The 25,791-nt window shown below is 51.5% G+C and overlaps 1 protein-coding gene across 7 annotated transcripts in view; it reads left to right on the forward strand.

Moving 5' to 3' along the window:
• The window catches only part of MTHFSD (methenyltetrahydrofolate synthetase domain containing), a 23,236-nt gene extending 174 nt beyond the window's left edge, over window positions 1-23,062 (forward strand). Inside the window, exons 2-8 of one of the 7 annotated variants that reach the window (XM_027119055.1) lie at window positions 3,218-3,321; window positions 3,889-4,002; window positions 6,197-6,310; window positions 9,069-9,159; window positions 12,110-12,222; window positions 12,434-12,559; window positions 18,320-23,062. In XM_027119055.1, coding sequence (XP_026974856.1) covers window positions 3,218-3,321; window positions 3,889-4,002; window positions 6,197-6,310; window positions 9,069-9,159; window positions 12,110-12,222; window positions 12,434-12,559; window positions 18,320-18,796 — 1,139 coding nt within the window. In that variant the 3' untranslated portion in view covers window positions 18,797-23,062. Of the gene's footprint in view, window positions 1-1,200; window positions 3,322-3,888; window positions 4,003-4,034; window positions 4,149-6,196; window positions 6,311-9,068; window positions 9,160-12,109; window positions 12,223-12,433; window positions 12,560-18,319 lie in introns of those variants that run through there. The other 6 variants (XM_027119057.1, XM_027119056.1, XM_027119051.1 and 3 more) reach the window with 6 other exon arrangements.
• Window positions 23,063-25,791: the final 2,729 nt, after the last annotated feature.

Below are 25,791 nucleotides of genomic sequence, written 5' to 3' on the forward strand. Positions count from 1 at the left end.
GGGACGCGGAGGGGCCGCTGAGAGACGGGCGGGGACGCGGAGGGGCCCTCGGGGATTGGGCAGACGGGCCGTGGAGGGGCGGGCGGGGTCTCAGAGGGGTCGGAGCCGGGTGCGGGGTCGAACCTGCGGCGGGTTGGGACCCGGATACCCGACACTGTCAGTGGAGCAGGTGGGAAGAGGAAGGGAGGCCATCTTCTGGGTACGTGGTACTGTCCGTGCGTCCCCGTGAGATGTGTCTCCCGTATCACGTCCTCTTTACAGCAGGAGAAGCGGAGGCTCACAGCTGCTGGCGGGGGCACGACTGGAAGCCAGTTTAACCTAAACGCTGGGGTGCTGCATCACAGACCTCTTAACGGATGGTTTCCGAGACCTAGGCTGTCCCAGGCCCTTCCCTAGGCCTCGGGGAGGCTCGCCCCAGAGCCCCTGAGCTTTGGTTGTTCATTGCAGAATTGCCTGGCAAAGGTGTTACCAAGGCCGTTGGCGCCCCAGGGTCTGTTAAAGCCCGGTTCGACGACCGTGAATAAATCCCCTCCTCCCTTACTGTCTGGGTAGCGTGGAAACAGCACAGTAAACAGGCGCCGATGGTTCAGTGGGATGGTGACGAAGACCTTTGGAGAAGCCAGGAGTGACCTCAGGGCTAGAGATGGGAGGAACGAGACCCGGGCTGACCTGTTGGGCAGTTACGGAACAGGGTTCATGCATTGCTCACATTAATATATGTCGCCTTTTATTATTCTAATTATTTCCCATGTTTTGGTAACTTCCCAAGGGCAAGAACCTGCCCTTTTATTCTCTCCCTCCGCTTGCGATTAGCCCACTGCTTTCTAAATGGGAGTCACTGGGATGTTTGTGATTTATTGACTGTGGAGTAAGGGCCCCAATGCCTACATCTCTTGTGTCCCACACAGCACTGTGCACAGTGTTGGGGATATCATTGGATGTCTGGGTTGTTAGTGAAAGTGATAAATACGGTAGCCTTTTAATAGTTGTGTCGATGTAATGGTTTCTGTTGGAAAAAACAAGCAGTGAGCGTGCTCTGGGTTCCTCAACGGGGGAGGGTCCTAAAGGAGGGACGTCTGTCTGTGACCCAGCACTCAGAATACTTTCTGGGGGAGGTGGCGTCTCAGCTAGGCCTGAAGGGACAGGAAGGGGAGAACCTGGGAGGGGAGGGGAGGGGAGGAGGTACAAAGGCCTGAAAAAGACAGGGGGACAGGTGTGTGGGGCTAGGGGCCGACATGGTTGGGCCACTTTTTGAATTCGATGTGAGAGTGACAGGAGATGAGGCTGAAGTGGCCGGCAGAGCTTTGCAACTCATTCCACACCCTGTGCCAGGGATCCTCGGGCCACTGGAACAGCATGGAGGGGAGACTTCCTGGAGGTGGTGCCGAAGCTGGGCCTTGAAGAGTGAGGGTTTGCCTGAGGGACAGGGAGTAGAACAGACTTTCCAGCAGAGACCAGCAAATGCAGAGCTCCCAGCAGGAAAGAGCAAGCCAAGTGCTGGAAACTGCCTGCATGGCCCTACCCAGGCCAGCAGTAGCGTAGCCTTGGCCTGCGTCCGTGGAGATGCGTGTACACTCGAGTCTGCATTCTTGATTTCTGCAGTGGTTCAGAAGCACAGCTGGGGTCAAGAGGCACCAGCAGTGTTGGCAGGAAGTCCAGGAGGCTCTGGGGCCTGGCTGTGAAGGGCCTGGCATGGCTGCGGTTCCAGGGGAGTCTGTGTCTAGCCTGTGGGCATAAGCAGTGGAAACCTTTGGCTCTGGCCCTGAACACCTTAAAACTACACGTAGGGGTTTAACAAATGGCTATAAAATGGGCAAGGGCTGTAAGGCATACATCAGTAACAAGGTTGGAAACCACCTGTTGCCCATCAGTCTTGAGTAAAATTTGACCTGCCCCCATCGTGGAAAACTGGGCAGCTGCAGAAAAGGATGAGGGTGCTTTTGTATACCGTATGGACCAGTCTGCAGGACAGTAAGTAAATAGCAGAGTTGAAAGCAGTGTATGTAGCTGCATGTATAGCACACCCTCTTAGGGAAAGAGGATGAGGGCAAGAATGGAGTGTCTCCAGGGAGAAGTCTGAGATGCCTGGGGAAGAATTCACTAGAACAGATAGGTGCACTGATTGCCTTGGGGGAAGGGACCCGGTACTCAGCAGACTGTGAGGAGACAGGCTCTTCATTATAGATGCCTTTGTATGTTTTAAAGCTCCATTTACAAAAGAATTAAGCTTTTACAATGTAATTGATTCACAAGAGTCAAAGCCACACAATTGCTCAATGTTTATGGCTAGAAGCCAGCTGCCAGCCACATCCCACCCCCCAGGGTGGTGGCTCCCAGCTCTCTGGGCTGCTCCCTTGTGTCACTTTTGAGCAGCCTCCACTCCAGCAGGGGAGACTGAGGACTTGAGAGGTTGAACCTGCCCCTGTTTCCTGCCTGGGTGATGAGAGGTGCCCCGTCACACCAAAGTGATTTGAAACAGACTTCTGTATGAGTGCAGGGATATCCTTTTGGACAAAGGAAAACAAAAATTCAGTGACTATCTTAAAATTGTTTATATGCATGTGCTGATTTTATTTTTTCCTGCTTAACTGGAAACTGCTTTTCGTGGTTCTCCATTCCAGGAGGGGCACGTGGTTGGTGTGGATTTTCTTAGGACTTTCCCAGTCACGTCCTTAAGGAATATTTGTTGCCTAAAAATCCATTACCAAAGCGAGGTCTGGAATAAAGAGTCCCACAATAAAGGGGGCTGTAGTTGGTAATCCAGAATAGTAGCTGGGTTACGAGTCACTTAGGTCTAAGAGAAGCGAACAGGACTTACAGCAGGAGTGAAGTAATCACAGCCGTCTCAAGACCGATAGACTGAGACTGAGATCACAGAGACTTAGCAGAACTGGCATCTCCGCGTGAGGGGTTAGGAATGCTTGGGTCCACGGCTGGGCTGGCTTTTGTTCTCCCGCCGCTACAGGTTCATAGAACTGGCTTAATTAACACTTGGGTTACGTTGCATTTACACTGTGTTTGGACTATAGCAGTTTATTGAGGTGGAAAAACTTACCACTGACCCTAGTTTTTCGACGTAGGGATCAGAAGCCCTAGGTTCTGTCTGGCGGGGCAGAGCTGGGGGTGCAGCGGGAGCGGGCGAGCGCTGGGCCCTGGGACTGCTGCGCTGTGGGCTTCCTGTCTGTGGGTTTATCAGTCACACCCTTTACTGCCATAGGTGTTTCCAAACAGGACATTCGTGAGCAGATTTGGGACTACATGGAGGCACGAAATCTAGCTGATTTCCCCCGGCCTGTTCATCACAGGATTCCCAACTTCAAGGTACTGAAGCATTCCTGGAGCATTCACAGTGAAAGCAGGATACCCCTAGATGAGTAACAGTGGTAATACAGTTACCTTCCTGCTTCACGGCGGATTTGAACTCGGTGAACAGTGAGTGGTGTGAAATCTGAACCAGCTGGCCGGGGTGTTTTTATGCTTTGAGATGTCCTTCATCATGTTACTTAACCTTCACTCTCGAGCACCTCGTGCCTTTCTGTGCAGGGTTGGTGGGTGGGTCGCATCTTGCCATGAGGAGGTGCTAAGGCTACTGTTCCCCGTTTGGTACAGAGTGAAATATTTCTCCTGGCTGGAAGCATTCGATGGTTGTGGTGCCTTTTCACACAGTTGGTTCCTAAGGAGTGACGTGCTCTGAGAGGGAGCCCCAGCCAGCGAGGCTGACTTCTCAGCCCTTTCTACCTGGCTGCTTCCTTAGACATTTCTCGGGTGACCCCAGACCTGGTCTCAGAATCGGCCCCCGCGCCTGTCTGGGGGAGATGCTGGAGCATCAGGCTGAGGGTGGCCCAGGGTGGTGGCCTCTTAGTAACGTGCACTTGCATTTAAAAACAGGGTGCTTCTCGGGCCGCTGAGCATTTCCCACGTTTGCAGGCGTTCAAAATGGCCAGAACCATTAAAGTCAACCCTGACGCACCCCAGAAAAATGCCCGCTTCTTCGTCCTCAACGTAAGTGCACCTCTGTCTATCTGCCTAACCAGGGCTCTTATCTGGCTTGCCAAAACATCAAAGACCTCGCGGTTTTTGCCAGAACGCAGGAGGTTAAAGTGGACCCTGATAAACCGCTGGAAGGCGTCCGGCTGCTGGCGCTGCAGGTAATCCCATTCCCTGAGCCTGAGCCCTGGCTACTGAGCGGCCCACCTTCCCCAGGGGAAGTGCACAGTCCCACATTTGGAAAGATGGTGCTTCTGACTCCCTCCAGTGCAGAATGTGTCCTTGGAGTTGTTTTTTCCAGGACAGTCCAGAGCTCTTCCCTTGTCTGTCGGTCTAGAAGTCCTGAACATCTCTGAATTAAAAGAGAAAAGACTTTGAAACCCTGACTTTGAGGCATCCCAATTCTAATGTACCTCTCCAGAAGTGAACGATTACAATGTATTTCACCTGCTACATTTGTAATACTATAATTCTTCAAAACTTGATAACCCATGAGTAAGAGATCTGAGAAATGAGTCCCCAAAATATATGAATTAGAACAGTGTTTCTTAACGTAGATATAATAGGCCTCTTTTCAAGAGGAAAAATTCCCCCAGGGTTGCTTCAATTTATTATAATTTAATAAGTATAAACATAAAACTTGCTATAAATTATAAGGCTCAGGATCTTATGTGACTGTAAAACCAAAGTAAACATGTAAATTACATATAAACCAAACTATAAAAGCAGTAAAATTCAGATAACATCACTCATTTAAAGTAATGGATGATGTTGTTTTGCCGAAACAAAACACCGTTTACAGTGAGTATAGTGCTGCGTGTGGCAGTGCGGGGTCTGTGGGATTCTGCTGTATGCCACCAGGCCTTGGGTGGTGACTCAGTTTCCCTACAACTCCTGAGAATCCTCGCTCTGCGGGCGCCTTTCATCCTGTGTGGGAAAGTGCATACCTCGGCAGGCAGGGGCAGCGTGATGCCTACGGCCGCAGATCACACCTGGGGGCACAGCTTCCCAGGCTTGACCCCAGACCTTCATTCGGTTCTAGAACCTGTTCATAGTAAACGCCCTGATGGAGCTTTGAGATCCCTGGGCCTGAGCACACTGGCTGTAAGTCAGCACCCCTGAGGAGCTCTGGAGACTCTTGCCAGTGTCCGCTTCTGAGTCAGGCTCGAGTGGAACTGTACTTTGCTGAGGCTCAGAGCTCCCCGGGGCACTCTGGTGTACAGCGAGGGGTGATCAGAGTAGTGTGCAGTATACCAGGATCTGGAGACTGCAAATAAAACCACCACCTCTGTCACACTCAAAAGGAGAGCAGCACGTACTCGTTACTTTTGCTGAAATACTCTTCTCGGGGTTGAAAACCTTTTTTTAATAAGCCAGACTGTGTTTTTATAGGTCTTTTGTTGGTCTCAGGCTGTCATCTCCTGCACAAAAAGTAAAACGTGATTTTTTACATGAAGGAGTTTATAAATTTTATGATTGCCTCATGGCCCACCCCTGAATACTCTGCAGCGCTGTCCTTGGGCCTTGTTTCTCCAACTTTCTTGCGTGTCAGGATTACCGGCTGGGCTTGTTAAAGCAGGTTGCTGGGCCCCACAGGGCTTCTGATCACTTCTGACAGGTGTCCAGGGGCTGCTGATGCTGCTGGCCAGGGGCCCCCACTTTGAAAACCCCTGCCCTGGGGCTCGCAGTAGGTATTTGAGAACTAAATAGAAGAAGACGGTTATCAACACAGGTCAATATAAAATACTAATTGTAATGAGCACTGATCTCTCAGACTGTGATTGATTGAGCAGCAAACTAGATACAAGTGCTTGACGGGGTAACGTTTTTAATGTGGCTGTGTAATGCCAGCTTCAAGATAAAACATCCCTGTACCTGGATAGTGCTTAATGCTGGGAGCAGAAGGCCCAGGAAGGTCGTCAGGATTTGCATGGTCATTTTCACCTGTAAGCATTGTGAGTGGCAAGTAGAGTTGAGTCAGCGAGTTTTACAAACCCCCTGCCCCTTTATTCTGAGGCGGGGTAGTGCAGCTGCTCTACTGGGCCCCCTGCATCATTCACTCGGGTTTGCAAAACAACTCATCTCCTTGGCACACACCCCAAAATGCAGGTAATAGTAATTTGCTTCTGTTCCTGAAATGTTAAAAGTATACACAAGAAAGTTCCCATCTTAAATTTTGTAATTTATTGATTGTCTTTTCTTTTAAAAGAGCAAAAAAACATTGTTGGTTCCAACACCACGACTGAGAACGGGGTTGTTTAATAAGATCACACCACCCCCCGGGGCAACTAAAGACATCTTGAGAAAATGTGCCACCTCTCAGGTAAGTGTGAAAAGCAACACCGGCCACAGGGAAGAGCCGTTCTCAGCCGTGGCTTCTGGTGAGTTAGAACAGTGTAAATGCGCCAGAGCTGAAATCTGTGTTTAGCAAAGCCAAATGAAGAGTGATGTTAAGTGTTCAGCAATCTCGTCATTACAGGAGCCAAGCAGAAAAACTGCCTGTAACTCGGTTTTTCTCTTGCACTAAGCTGAGAAATAGTAAATTCCCCCGTTAATTAAGAAAAGGGAAAGCCAGTTTTCCAGTACTCTGACGCCCTCTGGTGTTAACTTCTGATGCTGTTCAGTGCCCTGTAGTATTTTCTCAGATGCCACCAGAGCAAATGGGGACACGGGGTAGAATTTCCAAAATATGTGCAATTGGAAATTGCCTCAGCAAGTGCTAAAGTAATAATGGCTTTAGTGATTTAGCAGTATGATTTTCTTCACTACCTCACGATGCCATAAAACCAGTGTGTAAATGTCACATTAGACTGCCTTATAATGGAATTTGTCTAGTATTTTAGAGATGAAGAAATAGAATCTGGTGACTTTTCAGAGTTCTAGAGTTGACCCCAGGTCATTTGATTCCTAATCCGGTGGGAAGAAGAAATAGGGCATCAAGATATTCCTTTTAAAAAGGGATTTTCCACTTAAGTCTAGTGTATAAAAAGTGAATGCTTTATCGTTATTTATTGATAACCTGTCTTATTGCAAAAACAGAATTTGATGTGGCATACAAAAATATATATAATAAAGTAACATAATAAAATACATGTAGGAAAAAGAACAAAGGGAAAATAAATGCAGAAAAATAAGAGATAACCCTGGTTCTGGTCAATGTTCAAAGTGCCCACCCCGTGATCCTTTGCAGTTGGCGGTTGTGGCCACAGATCTGAGCCCATACTTCCGCGAGCTGGCAGGGAATGTGATCTGTTATAATTGGTAGGTTCCGGACAGTAAGAGCAGCCCCTTTCCACGTATTGAGGTCCGGGTCAGACATGGCCGTGGTGCTGGTGTAGTGGTCTGTGTCACCCTTAACAGCATCCCACTCCCCTCCGAAGGGTGACCGACATGGGGCTCGTTGCCAGGAGGCCCTGTGAGGTGCCGGCACTGGCTGGTCCCGGCCAGGGTAAAGCCAGACCAGCTCTCACAACTGAGCTTGCGCACAGATTGAACTGTGTTTGGGCTCTGTCATATCATGAGATACCGGATGGAAATCAGAGATCCAGGGCCATGAACCTCAGAATGACAGAGCGCGGGTAGAAAAAACCAAAGATTTTTGTTTTCTTTGTGGCAGAGGAAAAATGGCAAAGGAGAGAGAGAGACTCTTAAAACCACGTCTAACGCAGATGCAAATTTAGTACGATTATTATTTAGGTTGCCAAAGCTTAGTGGTGAAATGCCGCCACCGTGCGTGTCACTGTAGGAGACTGTGATGTAGGCTTACTTCATGGCAGATAAAACTCTGAGTCTGTCCCTCAGCCCCCTGCCACGGCCACACCCCAGCCACCTGTGTGTGCCATCGTGGTCTTTGTATTTACTCTGACTCAGGAGTGTTCTGGTAACCACCCCAGGGGGCAGGCAGAAGGGTCTGTTAACTGCCTCATAAGTCCCTCTGCCCATCCGGTGACTCTTGGTTGAATAGAACAGGATCTTGGAGAGTCGGGGTGACTCCTGGTTGCTCACGCTGGGTCTGGTCAGACTGAGCAGGTGAGGCTGAGCCCCCGAGAGAAGAGGGGGCCTGACAGGTTACAACACAGAAAACCCCAGGCAGGTGCGTGCTCCCCAAGGCTGCCAGGCACCAAGCGCCCCGAAACAGGCTTGAGGACATGGGCCGTGGGCAAGAGACCTGCCTGCGTGGCCGCTGTGAGCTTAACGAAGGACACGCTTTCCTGCAGTGGGCACTGCGGGCCGATGACTGCGGTTTGATGGCTGGGAGGCCCCAATCATGGTACCGGTCCTATAGGGACTTGTCACGTGCTTGTCGACTGGGCACCGTACCACATCCAGCGACCGCTGCTGCCGGGTGCTGGGCCGTGCAGCACCCTCCTCTGGTTTCCGAGATTCCCCTGTCGCCCGTTATCAGAGTCATGGCCACAGGAGCCTCCCTGTGCTTTGCACCAGGCCGCCATTAGTCAGCATAAGTGGGTGTGCTTTGGGTGCTCTTTGGTTGAATAATTAATATGTTAGGAGTGACCAGCTGTTCACGCAGAGCGAGGCCTCCAGCGTTTCACAGTGAACTAATATGTCACACGCGCTTAATGGCCATGTCTTACATGCTAGACGCTTTACCTGCGCTCTGTCATTTCATTCCAACGTGTTGGACGAGGCAGGGCTGGTGTCCCTGTCTTACAGAGGAAGAGGCTGAAGCTCAGAGAGTTTCCTCCTGCTGAGGCCACAGCGGAGAGGGACCTGGACCCGGTTTCTTGTGACTCCCGAGCCTGTATTCTAATCACTGGGCTCTCCTGCCTCTTGGAGGAAAATGATTTGTTGAACATTATGAAATGAATATCCTAGTCATTGTGCTGTCAGTTCCTCCTGATGTCTTTCCTGGGGAAGAATTGTGGGGAATTGTCTTAAAATGGTTCTGATCCATGGTTTTCCTGAGCTGCTGCTTCCGTGATGCTGCGTGTTTGCTGTGGGGTGGTGCACGTGCTTGCTTCCCTCGGGAGGCTGTTCAGACCCTGAGTGCATCTCCCCGCGGGTTATGAGACGGGTGGCCTCTCTGCCAGGGAGCTTTCAGGCCATGTGTCTGTCCGCAGGGTGTGAGGAACTACAGCACTCCCGTGGGCTTGGATTCCAGGGTCCTTGTGGACTTAGTGGTCGTGGGGTCCGTGGCTGTTTCTGAAAAAGGTAAGATTAAGAACAGAAACTCTCGGATGTGACCACTTACCCTGCAGCCTGCTGTTCCCCCAGCGCTCCGGTCGCCTTTCAGACGTTGATGGTGAGTGATTTCAGCTTTCTGGACGCGTGCCTGGCGTGCATAACCACTGCGTCTGTCACTCATTTTGAAGAATTAACTCGGTCCCTCCCACTCTCAGTCCCACTCAACACCTTTACAGCATTTTCACTTTTCATAACAGGAAAAATAAAGTGAGATAATCTCTCTTCAGGTGGTGAAAGATTTCCCCTCTGTTCTTAAGTTAACTGGAACTGGAGCTGAACTTATTTGCAGTGCGTCAGTAAATAGTTGTTTTTGGAGAGCCTCCAGTAAGTGGAGAAACGTTGGGTTCTGAAGCTCTTTTTTGTTGTGAAGCAGCAGCCTCCTGGACAGTGCGGGGTGTCCTGAGCCTGCCTCTGAGGCTTGGAGCTTCACCCCGCAAGCCTGTGAGCAGGGACAGGGTGGGTCACTATGCCAGCCTCTGCCCTGGGCTGAGCCGCCCTCAGGACTCATCTCTGGGGTTCCCTAGGGCCTCTTCCTCTCTGCCCTGCTCTGCCCCAGGCCCAGCTGGGTGCTGTTGGAAACGAGCTGCTGATTCTGCAGCAGGATGAGCACATTGCAGAGCTGCACTCGTGTGGTGTGATTGGGACCCCCACCCTCACCAGGAAAGCCTTCTCTCTCCTCCCTTCCCGCCAACAGAATGTCCTGAGATGCTCATCCTCAGATCTCCCTTTGGAAGTTAGTCGGCCAAAGCCAAGTTCTTCCTTCAGTAGAGGTTCCGAATAAACAGTTGGCGAGCAGTGCTCTAAATCATTCGTTCTGAACCCTGAGCGTCGTGTTTTAAATGTTGGCCTTTAATACCATCACCTTAAACTTACTCTTTTCCCAGCTCCTGCTCTGAGCTACTGTGTGAGATGCTTAGGAGTGACATGTTACAGGTCTTTATTCCTTGTTTGCCTTGTATTCACAGTTACAGATAGATGCTTTACCTGTGTCCTCAGGGACGGGTACACGTGAGCACACGTGTGCCCACTGTGTGCCACATGCCAGGCCGGCACTGAGTGGACTCTGCTGTGGGTCCTCAGTGGGTGGGTGGAGCAGACATGAGAGCTGAGCTACAATACGACGTGCTCAGTGCTGGAAACAGAAGCCGGGGTGGACGTAGGCGGGCTCAGAGGAGGGACTCGCCAGCTTGGAGCACGGTGACCTCAGAAGAGGCCTCAGGGTTGGCTCCTGCGTGCCAGGTGTGTTCGAGGCAGGCGGGGCAGGACGGGGAGAGGGAGTGCCGTGGTCACGTAGCACGGCCCTCTAGTGTCTGGGGCTGTCCTTCCAGAGACCAGAGGCCAGATGCCGGGAACTGGGCTGTACTCTTTTGGCAATGGGAAGTTAGCAACGATTTCTTCTTTTAAAAGGACGTCAGGAGTTTTCTTTTTAATTCAGGATGTATGAAAAAGAAAACAATGTTTTGTAACTGTCACTGTTTAGATAACCCCCTAATTAAAACAACAAAATCACCATGCATGTGTTTAAAAAAGGTGGATAGCACAGAAAGCGTTGCCTGGCCACTTTCCCTCTGCCTGTCCCCTGATGCCTACAGAAGTATCAGCTTGTGTGGTGTGAGATACAGGCATCTCGAGTGTTCTGTGTGTGGGCTGCACGTTCATCCTGGTTCTGTTTCCGCACTGACAGTGCGCTGTGCCCTGCTGCTGCTGCGTCTGTGTCTCCAAGGGCTCTGCCCGTCAGCACAGAGCTCAGCCTCCTCCTGTCCATCAGCCCTGACTGATATATATTTAAGTTATCTCCAGTGTTTGTTTCGGTCTTTCCCTTGCAAATACCGCCAGAATGAGGTGTCGTCTTATCGTATGCTCTAGGGGTACCTTTGAGGACCACCTGTGGGGTGATTCCTAGGAGAGGAATTGCCGGACCAAAGGGTTTTTAAATCCTGATGGATGTTGCCAAATTACCCACCAGAAAGTGTGCCCACCTCACATCCCCACCCCTCTGCGTGCCTCTCTCCCTCTTCTGTGAATAACTAGAATTATCCCACCTCAGTTTCTGCGTCTGATAGTGAACAGTGGTATTTGAGTCGCCTCTTCATTTGCATCTGGTTTGGGGGAGCTTGAACGTTTCTCCTGTGTTCACTGTCCGTCCGCCCGTCTCTCTCTGGACTCTTTGTACCCTTTGCTGTTCTGCTATTGAATTGTCTTCCTCTTGCTTCTTAGTGTGCCCGGTTGAAGGCTTTTCATTGTAAAAGGAGCTCAGTCAGGTCTGAATCTTACAGGACGTGTGAGTGATGGCGCGTACACGCTTGCTGACGATGCTGACGTTACACAGAAGTCAGAGCTCCCGGCTGGCCTGGGCGTCCTGCCGAGCAGAGTAACTGGACTCTGCGGGGAGCTGGCAGCGTGCTAACGTCCCCTGTCCGCTGTCCTGCGTTCTTTTCTCCTGCTTCGCTTGTCCTTCAGCCTCAGAGGATGAACCCTTTTCTTGTGCCGCATTTGTGAATTTGAAAATAGCACTAGTGCTGCTTAAACCGCCTCCTTCCAAGCTGTGGGGCTGCGCTGGGTGAGTCCGTAGTGCTTTTACAAGGCAAGGCTGTGCTGTCTCACAGCCACGTCCCTGATCTAGACTTCCTGCTTTCGCTCCATGATGAAAAAGATTTGCCTTTAGTAGGAATTTGTCCTTAGTGTTTTTAAAAACTACTGTTTCACTACTTGTAGACGTAAAGCTCCCATAAATGCAAGCGCAGTTTCCTTGGTAAAGGAGAGGTCTGTGTTGAGAAGGCTCCACGCTCACTTCACTGTGTGTGAACCACTGTGTGTGGCTCTTCCTCTGTAACGCCTCTGAGTCCATGATGAGAAACGTAATCCTGCATGGTTCCCCAGACCCCACAGAGACATTGATTCTCTGCGTTGTTCTTAGGCTGGAGAATTGGGAAGGGAGAAGGCTATGCCGACCTTGAATACGCCATGATGGTGTCGATGGGAGCGGTCAGCCAGGGGACGCCAGTGGTCACCATCGTCCACGACTGCCAGGTGCTTCCTGGGAACAGGCCAGCAGGGTGTCCGCCTTCACTCCATGCCGTGTCGGGCATGGCGTCGCTCAGCCAGGCTGGATTCGCCTGGTGTGGCAGCTCGGCCTTGCCCATGATGGGTTTGGGGGACATCATACTTCCACCCAGCGGTGCAGCCAACACAGCTGGGGCCGTATCCCTGTCCGCTCCTTCACCCGCTTCTGTTTGACCAGGTTGTCGACATACCTGAAACACTCCTTGAGGATCACGACCTCACCGTGGACTATATTCTCACTCCAACTCGAGTCATCACCACGGGGTGTGAGCGCCCCAAGCCAACAGGAATCGTGTGGTCCAAGGTGGGTCACCGTGCTGTGGAGCGAGGCCCGTGGCTTATAGGCACCTCCTCTTTCCCTGCGTTCTCTGTCTGGCATGGCGGCTGTCCCCAGGCCTGCATGGCTGTGCGTTAGAGTCACCTACGAGTTTCTGAACATTTCTGCTTCTGAATCACGGTCTCCAAGCATGGGCTGGAGCATCTACTTTGCAAACCTGCTGGTTCTGACGAGCAGGCAGGGTTCAAGGTCTCTACACGACACCAGCTCTAGGCAGCGGGAAGTGACCAACTCAACTAGGAGAGCTGATGCCTTGAGTCTGTTTGCCCGCTGGCTTTCACTGCTAAGAGCTGTCTTCTGCCGTCCCAGCTCTGCATGGTCCTAATCATCAGTCTGTCCTTTTGCAAACCCAGATTTTCTTACTGCTGTCTGCATCTCCATGCAGAACCGAATTGGGTAGGAGGCAGTACCCAAAGCCTTCATAAGCTGATGCCGTGGTGACTTGCATCTCCAGAACAGGCAGTGGCATGGACCGCAGAGTGGTCTGCAATTGGAGTTTGACCCCAGAAGCCAACCTGTGGGTTTTGATGCCATCTGCTGGTAAATAGCCAGAATTACTGAGAAAACTGGAGAAGTTGTGCTCTGTTTGCATTGAAACTCCTGGTCAGCTTAGCATGTTTGTCCCTGTTTCACATTCCTTAAACCTGAGTCATCCAGAGCTGGAAGGCCTCCTTCCTGGGGGCCTGGGAGTCAGCAGCATCCACCTCCCCTCTGAGGATGAGCCCTGTGCTCTCACCGCAGCCTGAGGGCTTCCCCACAGATGCCCGCGCTCCTGCCAGGAGAGCCCCTGAGGAGAGCAGAGGGGAGCACATGAGACCCTGAGCTGGGGTGTGGGGCAGTCCACGTGCACCCTGAGCACCGGGGAGAAGGCGCAGCATCCTTCAAGACTATGAAAGCGTCTCTCGGGACAGTTAGAACTTGGGCTTCCCCAGAATTCAGACCCACAGCCTCCCTTTGAATGGCGACTGGCATACAGGCCGTGGGAGCGAGGTGGCTGTGCTCAGAGGTGAGCACGCAGTCTGGGGAGGATACAGCACAGGCGCGGCCACAGCGAGGCTGCAGGTGCCCTGGGGCCAGCACTTCATAGCTGAGGGCCACCTGCAACTCAGGCTGGGAGGATTCTGGGGGCCTCTCCGGGGAGAGAGAGTTGGTTGCCTTGGAGAATAGCCGTGGTTACAGTCTGCAGATTTTAACAAGAAAAATACAAAGAAAGCAACAAATTAGGTTATCTGTTGTGTTAGATGAATATAATCCCTCTGAGATGAAAGGAAACCAAGTTCAACCACAGCTTCCTGAGACGTGTCAGCCTGCTGATCGGGATGTCGGCTTACTCATCCTCTTCCCTCTTCCCGAAGGATGCTCATGCTTAGTGAGGCCTTGGCAAGAGTCCCTAGCTTGTAAAAGGCCATTTCTTACTTTGGGTCCTGTGTTCTCAGTTCTGCAATGCAGAGCGATGGGTCCTGTGAAGGCAAGGACTCTCTCCAGCCCCTGGGGTTTCTGTCTTGGGCTTGCTCTGTGTGCAGCCAGAGTGCGTTTTCATTGACTTTGGGGACAAAGTCCCTAATTCCACTGAAGATTTTTGTTTGTTTGTTTTTGCGGTACGCGGGCCTCTCACTGTTGTGGCCTCTCCCGCCATGGAGCACAGGCTCCAGACGCACAGGCTTAGCGGCCATGGCTCACGGGCCCAGCCGCTCTGCGGCGTGTGGGATCTTCCCGGACCGGGGCACGAACCCGGGTCCCCTGCATCGGCAGGCAGACTCTCAACCACTGCGCCACCAGGGAAGCCCTGCACTGAAGATTTGAGGAGGTGGTGGGGGCAGTTCAGTGCTGGGTTATAGTGCTGTTTCAGGGTGGCTCTTTGTTTGGCACATACCGGTAAATCCTTCTGTGATGCTCTACCCAGAGACTCGTCACGTAGGGATCAGACTCTAGGAATTTGCCTCTTGTCTTTATCATTGGAATATCTGGAATCCCCTTTTTTTCTAAACACTGTAGCCCTCCCAGATGCAATGTTTTGAAATAGGTACCAAATGTGATGCTTTTTTTTTTAACTCATTCTTAATACGCAAAGACTGTACAGCATTTGATTTTCCAGCCTTTGCTCCAGCTTCTCAAGAAATGTGAGTACTGCCCCAGCCAATAGACTGATCTGATATGGACTCTGTTTCCAGCTCCAGTCACTTCAGACAGTGGGTCTCCTCGACCCACCTTCTAAGTCTTGCAAGAGACTAACGTGATTTTTATGGAAGTTGTAGTTCTCATTAGAAATACTTCTGGTGTTTCTGTTTAACTTTGCCAGCAGCTGCTCCAGCACATCCTGGCGTTATAGAATGAGATCATCCCTCCCCAGCACCTTATCTTCTGGTCAAGTGAAGTGAGAACCAGAAAGAAAAGCAATTTATCCCAGAGTGTAGCCTGGCGTGTGGCGGAGGGAGGTCAGAGCCAAGTGTCTTCTTCTTGGGCTGGCAGCAGATGCGTCGAGAGTCAGATTTCTGATTGTATTGGGCTTAGCGAGCATTTCTAGGGGACAGGTTTAATTTAATCTCTAAAGGGAACATATATTTAGAAATGACTGCCGTCTGCATGCTTCAGCAAAAAGGGATCGTAGCGCACAGAAAAAATCAATTTTGCTTTACGCTTGCTTTTTAAATGGTATGGTTAGTTACAGAAGGGCATACATTTTTTTGCTTGATTAACAAGCAAAATCTTCCATTTCACATGGCAAATAGACAGAACCTAACAAATGTTCCTAATTGCCAGCCAGGAAAAATAGCGAGCCGCGGTGTGGGTCCCGTGTGGGTGTCCAGCCCGTCCACTCGGCTCTCAGAAGCTTGTTGGCTGTAGGGCCACCATCAACCTACGCCATCCCGTGAGGAGCACATAGGTGGCAAATGGCTGGGAAAGTGGCAGAGGCCCCCTCATGGTCAGGGAGGTTTGTCCTTTAGAGCTCGCGGGGTGGGAGTGGCGTGGAGAGGGAGCTGACACTGGGCTTTGTTGTTCCAAAGGACATACCGCTCTCAGGACGAGCAGTTTTACGTAAAAGCCTCGCGTTTCTGTTTCTGTTTCCAAAGATGCCTTGGTGTTTGCCAGCGTGGCGGTGCTGTGGGCTCAGTTCACAGTGTGTGCTGGCAGGCTTTCCTTATCCTGCAGCTGATTGCAGTTTGCACGTGCGCCAGCTTGGGATCAGGTAGCTCCCGGGGACGTGCACAGAAGGATGCGTGTTTGCTTCACACACGTTTTAGGGTGGATGTCTGCTGCCTGAGCGTGGAGCCTCACCCCGTGGGTCAGGCTTCATGAGAACACGCACCTCTGCCTGAGGCAGCCCTGTGGGTCCACTGGGCACTTCAGGGGTGCTCATCTGGCCACAGTGGGCCCAGCGGATGCACGGTGTTTCCCAGGAGGTGTGGCCTGGTGGCTCCCGCTGCTGGTGCTTGGACTGGGGTAACGTTTAGTTCTCTCATACAAGGACATAGTCACACTTTTTCTCTGATTGTAATTACAGTTTTAAATTTGATCATTCTTTCTCAATGCTAGATCCAGTAACTTAAGAAGTCCCCAAGAATCTAATTATGACCAGTTTAAGTCTGCTCCTAGGTACTTTGAAAGAATGCAAGAATGTGAACTCCTTACGAAGGCAGATGAGGGACGTGGCAGGGAGTTGGGTTGGCCTGACTCGCATTGTCTTTGGGATTCTTTGGGAACTGGAGCCTCTGGAGGACTGGTCTGTGAGTTTAACCACCTGCAGATGAGTCAGTTCAGGAGATGGCAGAGGGTCAAGTGGAGGAAGATTCCCTTTGATCAGGAAGAGTGGCTCCGTCTTGTGGGTGTCTCCGAGGCATAGACGTGGTTTTTGTTTCTCTCTTTGTATCTGAACAATGGGAAACATGAGAAGGAGGGAGTTTTTCTTTGCACTAAGAGTGTGCTCTGTTCTGAAGACCCGAGTGGTCGGGTGCCCCCGCAAGGCTCCTGACTTGGCTGTGCCGGGGACAAGGGCAGCATCTGGCTGGGGAGAGCTCTGACCCCCAGGCAGGGCTTTGCTGCGGGGGAGAGCATCATCTGCACAGCACTGGGAGAGACGACCAGGACGAAGTTGGTGAGGGTTAGCAGCCTGCAGGTTTGCGAGAAGATACGTGCCGTGCTTAGGTGTTCGTGTTTCTTTAAATCTTATTCTGATCCGTTGATTCTCAACCTGGGACCTGTGTGCCTCTTGCGGATTGTAGGTCCGGGAACAAGTGCTGGGAAATTGTACAGAGACTTGTGGTGGAGCCCTTCTTGGGAGGGAACCCCAGCTTCTCTCCAGGGTCCCTGACACCCTGACAAGGATAAGAACCATTGCCCTAAGTTACATAGGCTTCTGAATATATTGAGAACACTGGTGCTAGTTGAACTATTTTTGTAGAAAAGTTACAGCTGTCTGCCTTGTGTGCTGATCTGTGTTCTGATGGACCCACATCTGTGGGAAGCCCGTGCTTGGACCATTGCTTGCCTCTTGGTGACTGATTTTTTTTTTTTTTTTCCTGCCACGCTGCACAGCTGTGTGGGATCTTAGTTCCCCAACCAGGGATTGAACCCATGCCCTCAGCGGTGGAATCATGGAGTCCTAACCACTGGACTGCCAGGGAATTCCCTTGGTGACTGACCATTTACATGCTTTGTGCCCCAAACAGAAGACAGAAAGCATCTCTAAAGAATGAATTATTGAAAAGAACTAAGCATGGCTTTCTGTTTCATTTCTGCCTTGGGATTCCTTAAGAGACATGAAGCACTTCTGCCCAGGCTCAGCCCCCAGTGCCCCTGCCCCACAGGACGGAGCCGTGGGTGTCCTGTTCAGGCTTCACCTCGAGTATTGGGGCGCTTCTGTCACCGCCATTGCCATGGGTGCTCAGGAAACACTTGCTGATCAATTTGACCAAAAAGCCAAAAGTGTCTTTTGTGTAAAAGTCTTTCTCTTTGAGATGTAACATTGTATGTGGGATTCGTTATTTTGTAGCCTGATCACCCTTTGCTAGAAAGTGTTCTCCATGTAGCATTCTGTTTCACATTCGCCTTGTCTGTGCTTTTTCCCGGAGGTCTGGATGGGTTTGGCCCTTAATTAAGGGGTGCGAGGTGGGGGGTGGGGGGAGGCTGAGAAGGAGATCCCCACGGCCCCATTAAAGACCTCCTCCCACCCAAAGGCGTAGGTTGGGGGGGAGACGGGTGTGGAAGCAGAAACCGCCCCATTATCCTGGGGTCCCCAGGGCGGTTGCCATCTGTGACCCTGTAACCCTCATACCAGTGATCTTAAATCCTCCCCTTTTTTCTTTTAAGATTTTTTTTTTTGATGTGAACTTAAAGTCTTTATTGAATTTGTTACAGTATTGCTTCTCTTTTATGTTTTGGTTTTTTGGTGGTGAGGCATGTCACATCCACACCCCCTGCCTTGGAAGGCCAAGTCCCAACCACTGGGCCGCCGGGGAAGCCCCTAGCTCTTCGCCTTCTGCGCAGGAAGCTGTGGTTGGCTGCCCTCTGGGCCCCCAGGAAGATGGAGAAAGCCGTCCGGTTCCTGCAGCGGCCACGGCCTGTCTGGCAGACGCAGAATGGCAGATGGAGATGGCTGGCCTGAGTGGACGGAGGCTTCCACGAGCATGTGGGGCAGAGGCCCCTGAGTGACTGCTTTCTCCTCCCTTGTCACCAAGTCATGGTCCCTTTTGGACACCTCAAGAATCTGGAACTGCCTTGCTTTTTCAGATCAGCTGTGAGATGATGGGGAAAATGCCAGTCCTCAGAAGCCTGCGCTGCCGAGAGGAGCAGGCCGGGAAGGACGTCACCCTTCGGGGGACACACCGGGGCCTGCCGCGTGCCCGGGCCGCCCTGAGCACCGTCAGAAGCCCGCAGGAGCTGCCCTCGCTGGAATCGGGCTCCTGGCAGGGGGACGATGTGCCTTCCAGCACTGTTTACGTTGGGAACCTCCCCCGGGACGCCCGGGTGAGTGAGCTGAAGCGAGCCCTCAGCGCACGGGGCGCGGCGCCCTCACGGCTCACTTGGCAGGGGCCGCAGCGCGGGGCCTTCCTCCACTACCGGGACCCGGCCGAGGCCTGGCAGGCCATCTCCCGCTTGCAGGGCTTCTGTCTGGGCGCCAACACAGTGAGGGTGGCGCTGGCCAGGCATCAGGGGGCCAGTGGCCCGGCGGGCGGCCGCACTGGAGAGCCGCACCCTGACCCGTGACGACATCCCGCTCCAGCCCCGGCGAGCTTCAGGACCCGGCACAGCGGGATGTGGTGGAGCTGTGCTGCACGAGCTGCCTTGAGTTCAGTCCTCTCCCGGAAGTCAGAGCTTCAGCTGCTGCCTGGTGTCTCCTGAGGAGCAGGGAAGTCAACCGTAATATGCTTCCCATCTTCTGAAGGCAGAAAGGTCCATGTTCAGGCTTTGGCTTATCCTGGGCCTTCAGCCTGCTGGGTGTCTCAGCCCTGCTGGTGTCTTGGTTTAGGGGACCGAGTGGGCAATAAACAAGTTGGAGTGAATGCTGACTGCAGTTTAGGGGAGTCTGTGTTTTGAACTTGAGAGGCGTGGGAGATTAAGAGAAGGTGGACAGAGGACCAGCTGCAGAGGCGTGGCGGCTCAGAACAAGAAGATACCCTTGTGTTCCTGGCTCCTTGGCCTGGCACTGCTAGAAGGGAAAAGATGCGCTCAGCTTGCAGAAGCCAGGTGGTTCAGTCCCCTGGGTACAGACTGCTTGTCACACCTCAGTCCTGGTGTCGGAGATGGAGGCCAATCTGACGTGGACCCTCGGCTGTGTGGTCTCACCTCTGTCCCCTCCTTACCTTTCCAGCCAGGCTCCTCCCCCGGGGTGAACACCTCTGCTCTCGGCCAGCTGCCCCTGAACAGCAGGGAGCCTGTGTCTAGGAAATCCTGGCTGTCAGTGAGTTGTCCCAGCCGACGTCACGGACAAGGCCAGACACATGCTCACACACTCATGTGTCCACTGTCGTATGTTTTCTGTCCCTCCATTTCTCTGTTCCTGGAAATCAAGCTGGATTTTGGCCGAACTGTGCTTTCTAAACGGAAGTGCTTTTGCGGTGATCCTGGGTGAAAAGTCAAGATGAGCATTTAAGTGGAGATTTCATTTTTTTTTTCAAATGTATATGCACGGGGCATTTTTATTTTTCCACCAGAGGGTCTTACTGAGCATGTTTTAAACCCATTATTATGCCTCAAGGGGCGGGCCTTGCCTGCACTTTGAAGATAAGGTTCTCAAGGCTCTCAGTCTCCCTTTGAAAAAGCATTTTCTCATTGGTTTTACAGTGAAAATGCGGTGGAGACTTTGGAAAGAGAATTGATCCTTAGATTTGCTCGGTTAAATGCAGACTCCACATTGACATGAGCAAAACCAGGGGGTAGAATATCTTAACACAGGGCAGTCCAGGCCGTAGGGCCTCTGGGCTCACTCTTTCTCTGCCCAACCCCTGTCCCTTGGCTGGTTTCGTTTTGTCACTTGTGTTCAGCTTGGCCATCCCAGGCTGACTGACCGCCCAGTCCAGAGTAGCGACCTGATATCTGAACTCCTTGCTCCGTTCCGGTTGGTTTTCCCGTTTTTTCCAGAATGCCTCCTGTCTTTGGCATGTTCTTGTTCAGTTTTGGTTGATGTTTCTATCCTTGACTTGCTACCGTTGGAGTAGTGCTACAGGAGGGCAGGAAGTGAGTCTGTCCCTGCCTTTACTCCCCACTGTGCCCCAGCCCCAGCCGTGAGAACCACCTGCTGATACAGAGCAACTCAGGAGCAATGCAAATGGGAAGGGCTCCGTCAGAGCCAAGGGGGAGGCTGGGTCCGGGCCTCAGCCCTGGGGGCCGGTGTCTGGTGAGTCTGGCGCCAGCACCTTAGACTGTTGAGTTGTGCCCATCAGGGATGATCCCTCCGGGTTGAGCCAGAGTGCTGGGTTTTCTGTCACTTTCAGCTGAAATAATCCAGATGTATTGATACACAGATGATCTGAATGCATTCATCATTTTTTTATATTTGTGGACAGTAGGTTAGTATGAGGGAAACTAGGACCAAGGGCCTGAAATATAAGCCCTCCAGATGTGTCACCTGCGCGCCTCCCCTCCATTCGCCTCGGGCAGCCCCAGAGCCGCAGTTCTCAGCGCCGCCAGGAGGGGCCCTCAGGGACCCTGCTTTTCGTTCTCAGAGTTCTTGAGTATTTGTCAGCATCATAATTGTATAGTTCGCATATTAGAAAGTAATGGAAACTGAGCGCTTGACAAGTTGCTGAGACTGTATGAACCCCTTTTAAGTGGATTCGTCACGATTCGTGGGTCGCGTCTTGTGTTTTCCTGAGTGGCGCTGCAGTTTTGCTTGCAGATGCGAGGAGATTCCTGCCACCCTCAACTCTGCATGGCGAGCGCTGGCCCTGGGGCTTCACTGTGTCTGCTGACGGTTCCTATGTTGTCGGCAAGTCATGGAGCCTCTCCGGGCATTGGCGTCCTCATCTTTACAAAGAGAGGGTTGAGCATGTTTGTTTCTAAGGCCTGAACGGTTGTAACGTTCTGTTTCTTTTAAGGCTCACTGCTCACCGTCACTTAGATTTTTTCTGTTTATAAAAGTAAACTTATCCATTCTGGAAATTTGGGGATATCAGAAGTACAAAGAGTGTCACCCCTCACTCCACCACTTAAGCAGCCTTGACACTGCCTCTTTTTTACGTCCAGTCTCTCCTCTGTGCAGTTGTAAAACGTAGCTAGGATTAACAGCATGAGCTTCAGAATCACACAGGTTCGGCCGAGAGCATCAGTGTTGCTGCTGCCTGGTACCTCCTGTCTGAACTTCCACGTGCTCAACTGTGAGTGGGCACAGGGATAGGACCTCCTCTAGGTTTGTTGTTTTGAAGGGTGAATAAAGCAGCTTGGATTTACTTCTAAGTCATACCACACGTAAAAGTAAATTCCAGGCTAATTAAATATCTAAACATAAAAATGAAGGAATTTGGAAATAATAAAAGAATGTTTTCTAATGTTGGGTTAGTAAAGGATGGGCGGGGCCCTGAATTTAAGGAGGAACTTATTCCTGGTCCTCTCCTGGAATGTCAGGGTTTGGTGGGTATGGAATCCAAACGAGCTGTCCAGGATGAGCTGTCTGCGGGATGCTTCTCCAAGCGACGGCATTCACCAGTGTTTTTAAGCATCGAAATTTCTGTGTGTTCTTTTCTAAAATTTGTCACTATGCATAAATGATTTTATTTAGTATTACTTAAGTCGTTTGGGGAATGTTAAGATAAATAAGCTTTACAACATGTGTCTCCTACTTCTAAAATCGGCCTCTGGACTGGGTGACTGTTACAAATGGAAACAGCTGCTCTCAGAAAGTGCAATGGGCTTGTTCAGGGCTCCAGACCCAGGCAGAGGTAAAGCGGGTACTTGGACCCTGGCCTCTGCCCTAGGAACCCTGCCGGCTTCTCTGCATTACGGTTGGCCCTCAACACCTGCGGGTTCTGCACCAACCGTGGGTTCACCCAACTGCAAATACTGAGTCCTGGATGTGGAACCCATGGATGTGGAGGGCCGACTGTATTACACAACTGGATATAAGCGACTTGAGCATCGGCGGATTTTGGTATCTACGGAGGCTCCTGGAAACAGTCCCCCACAGATACCAAGGGTTGACTGTACTTCCTCTACCAGCAGAGGAGCAGGGATAGCGCTGTTCACACCCCACCCTCCCCAACCCAGCCAGCAGCCCCTAAGCGGCCAGGGCGTGTGGGAGCCAGCCCTCCTAGACTCTTAGGGGAGGGGTTCTGTAGGTCTGCCCTCCCATTGTCCTTCGGCCATCATTTGGCCTTCCTGGTTCCCATCCAGCGACGCACACAGACCTCCCCCAGATGCCGCATGAGGAGAAAGAAACACGATGACACAAGACTGCAAATAGAAAAGGCTGAGAATAAAACTACCCAAGAAAAGAGAGCCCGTGTAGCTAAAACCACAAAAGAGTTTATGTTTGGTGAAGAGATATTGGCGAGAAGATAAAATGTCAGATGAGAGCAACATTTAAAAAGAAACAGTAATCGGGTCCAGGGATGGTAAACATGAGGCAAATCCAGCTCTCCGTCCACACCCACACCCACAGCAGACATCAACAATCCATCCCAGCGCCCTTCCTGGCCAAGCCTGAGAAGGCTTTGCCCTGGATTTTAAGGAACTGGGGCCAGACGATCGCTATGAGGTGAAGCTTTCTGCCTTTTTGCCGGAGGAGCAAAACTGAGGATCCTTCCCTTCACCTCGTTTTCCTGGGGAGCATTGCCACCTCTCACCACCTGCCTCCCCCCCATAGGCTCCCAGGAAGCACCTGGCTTGCAGAGGACTCTTCCAAAACTTCACTTCTGCCTCTCACACCCCCTGCACTCAGCAGAAAGAGCTGAATGGGTATTGCTAACCGCACTTCCCCTGTATCTGGATCTAACCCCAACCAATGTTCCAAATACAGTAGATACTGTGGACTCTCTAGTCATTTTCAAAATGGGTTTTTTTAGGGGGTGGGGTGGGGCAGGGCTATCCTGGGGAAGTCTGTCTTCAAGATAAATCTGACACAAAACTCCATACATAAAAGCAGGAAGAAGAGATTGGTGTGTAGGTGAATTTACAGTCACCTCCCACAGTATTCTTTAACGGGCGCTGCCTACCTGAGCCCCCAGCTGTTCTGCAGCTGAGAGTGGGGTGCCGACCTCAGCTGGGTTGGCTTCTGTCTTCTGGTGATAACGGTCTTCTGTCTTCACTCCTGATGGTAATGGCTCAAATTTATTGAGCTGTTTAAAATGCCGTGGAAGTTGTGAAGTGTTGGCCCAAGGTTATTCAACAGCCCCATTGAGCGAAGGGGTCTGTGCAGATCCCCGTGGATCTGGGCCCTAGGGCAGCTGGGTGTACACTGCTGGCTGGCACGCGGAGGCTGAGGACCTGGCAGTTTCCCCCTCATCTTCTTGGGACGCTTGTCCTCAGAGCCTGGTCCCCACGCTGTGAGGAAGCCCGAGTTGCCTGGGCCGGGGCCTAGCAGAGGAGTGCGTACCACCACCTCACCGTCCTCGTGGGTGTGCCACCTTGAAAGTCGGTCCCCAAGCCCAGGTGAGCCGTCTCAGCTGATGCCTCCTGGAGCAGACAAGGGCTGTTTCCACTGCGCCCTGCCCAGATTGCAGTCAGGAGTGAAATGAATCCTTTCTGCTGCTTTAAGTTTAGAGGGTGATTTGTTCTTTATTAATAATCAGTGGCATAATTTCATTTATAACAATGTTACTATGTGAATTATATGATGCACTTATAAATACACATTACTGGAGATACAATTTAGAAATACAAATTATATAGATGTGCAAGTGCATAATTTCATTTATATTATAACAATGTTACTATATGAATTATATGATGCATTTATAAATACACATATATTACTGAAGATACAATTTAGAAATACAAATTATATAGATGCGCAAGTGTGTGATTTCACCTGACCCTCACAGTCACTTCTGAGAGAAGCAGGTAACAGACGGGTAACTGGCCCACAGTCCCCCAGCTTTGGTAGTGAAGCCAGGAGTCGGGTTGTAGCTGATTGTAGACTAGGCCAGAGTTATCTGTCTTCTTTCACTGTGGGTCACCTTCACCTTGCCACCTAAGGTAGAAAGAGGCACACAAAACCGTGTCATTTTCTAGAAGAGAGATGCAGGGTGGGGTGATACCCCCAGGTGCACACATGCTAGTGGCAGAGACACCCCTGGGGCTGGGGCTGCTCAGTTCAGGAGCCTGCAGGAGAGTCTCCAGGCAGGGGGCGGTGGGTTTTGTCCACTCTCCGTTGCATCTGTCCTGCTGCCTTCAGTTCTGATGTGCACGTCACTAGGTAGCTGCCCCTGTTGGAAGCCCTCAGTCTGAGGGTCACCAGGCCAGCTTTCCGTCTGTTGCTTGAAATGGCCCCGTATTTTATTGCACGTGTAGATGAGGCAGCTGAGGCACCGAGTTGTGATGGCTTGTTCCCCGGTGCGTGGCGGAGCCCCTCTTGTCCCCTACCACGCCCTGCCCTGCGAGTCCCACTTGCTTTGCCAGGCCTTGTCGTCATCCTAGGTTTTCACTGGAGACTGCCTGGGCGATCTTTCAAACAAGCAGAGACTTCTGAATAGCGGAACCCACACTCCTGTTCCTCCAGTGGGGCAGGATTTCTTCTTGTGAATGGAATTCTTTATTTCCGACGTCCATAAATCACAAAAGTTATAATGGGAGCTGACATGTGACCATGTAATGTGGACATTTTGCACTTTGGATGTTTTGGAAGCAATAAACTCAGACCCTGAAGTGCTGAGTTGTGAGCAAACTAAACATCCCTGCCTGCCTCGGAGGGTGGATTAACTCACTTAACCCTTAGAAGAATCCCATGAAGCAGGTGTTGTTACGTTCCCATTTTCTAGGTGAGAAAGATGTGGCTCCCAGAGGTTATCTGGCTTGTTCAGGTCACACAGCAGAGCTGACCTTCAGTCCCAGGGCCTCTCCCCACCATCAAGGGAGAAGCCTGTCCGTCGTCATCTCTTGACTACCAACAGGCCTCCAAGGTAGCTGGGAGCCAGGGTGGCCCATGGGGACACCAGAGACAATTGATTTAGTGGTGGAGGCACGTGGTGTTGAAGCCACACCCGCCAGGGTTGGCAGTGGATCCAGCTCCGACGGGCCCTTGCTGCGCCCCCTCAGGTGGAGTGCTTGCCCTCTCGGTTTCTTCACCTGTAAGCCCTTCATCGATTTTCTAATCACTTAATCCTTTGAGAGGAGTTCTCCTACCATCACCGCCATTTTAAAGATGGGGAAGCTGAGGCATAGTGGGGAGGCACCGGCCCGAGCTCACAGTTGGGAAGCAGTGGAGTTGGGACTCAGACTCAGGCTCTCTGACTCCCAGGGTCTCAATCCTGGGCTCATCGCCTGCTTTTCCAGGGTCGGCAGGTCTCCGTGTGTGCAGGGAGACGTCTCCTGGAGCCGACACGCTGTCTCGAGGGGTGGGTTTGAAGCCATGTTTGCTTTCTTCCTTTCACCTTTCTACAGTTTATTTTATTTTAAATAAGCCCTATCATTTGTGTAATTAGGAAAAGACTAAATTCATTTAGTTTAGCTGTCTCCCAAAAAACGCCAGCTGCACCTTAACAAAGGTCAGAGACCCTGAAACATCAGAATCAGGTTTATCTGTGCACAGCCTCTGTCCACGTTCAGGT

The sequence above is a fragment of the Aethalodelphis obliquidens genome, unplaced genomic scaffold (assembly GCF_003676395.1).
Source record: "Aethalodelphis obliquidens isolate GAN/ISIS:26980383/991018 unplaced genomic scaffold, ASM367639v1 scaffold20, whole genome shotgun sequence".
Lineage (NCBI taxonomy): Eukaryota > Metazoa > Chordata > Mammalia > Artiodactyla > Delphinidae > Aethalodelphis > Aethalodelphis obliquidens.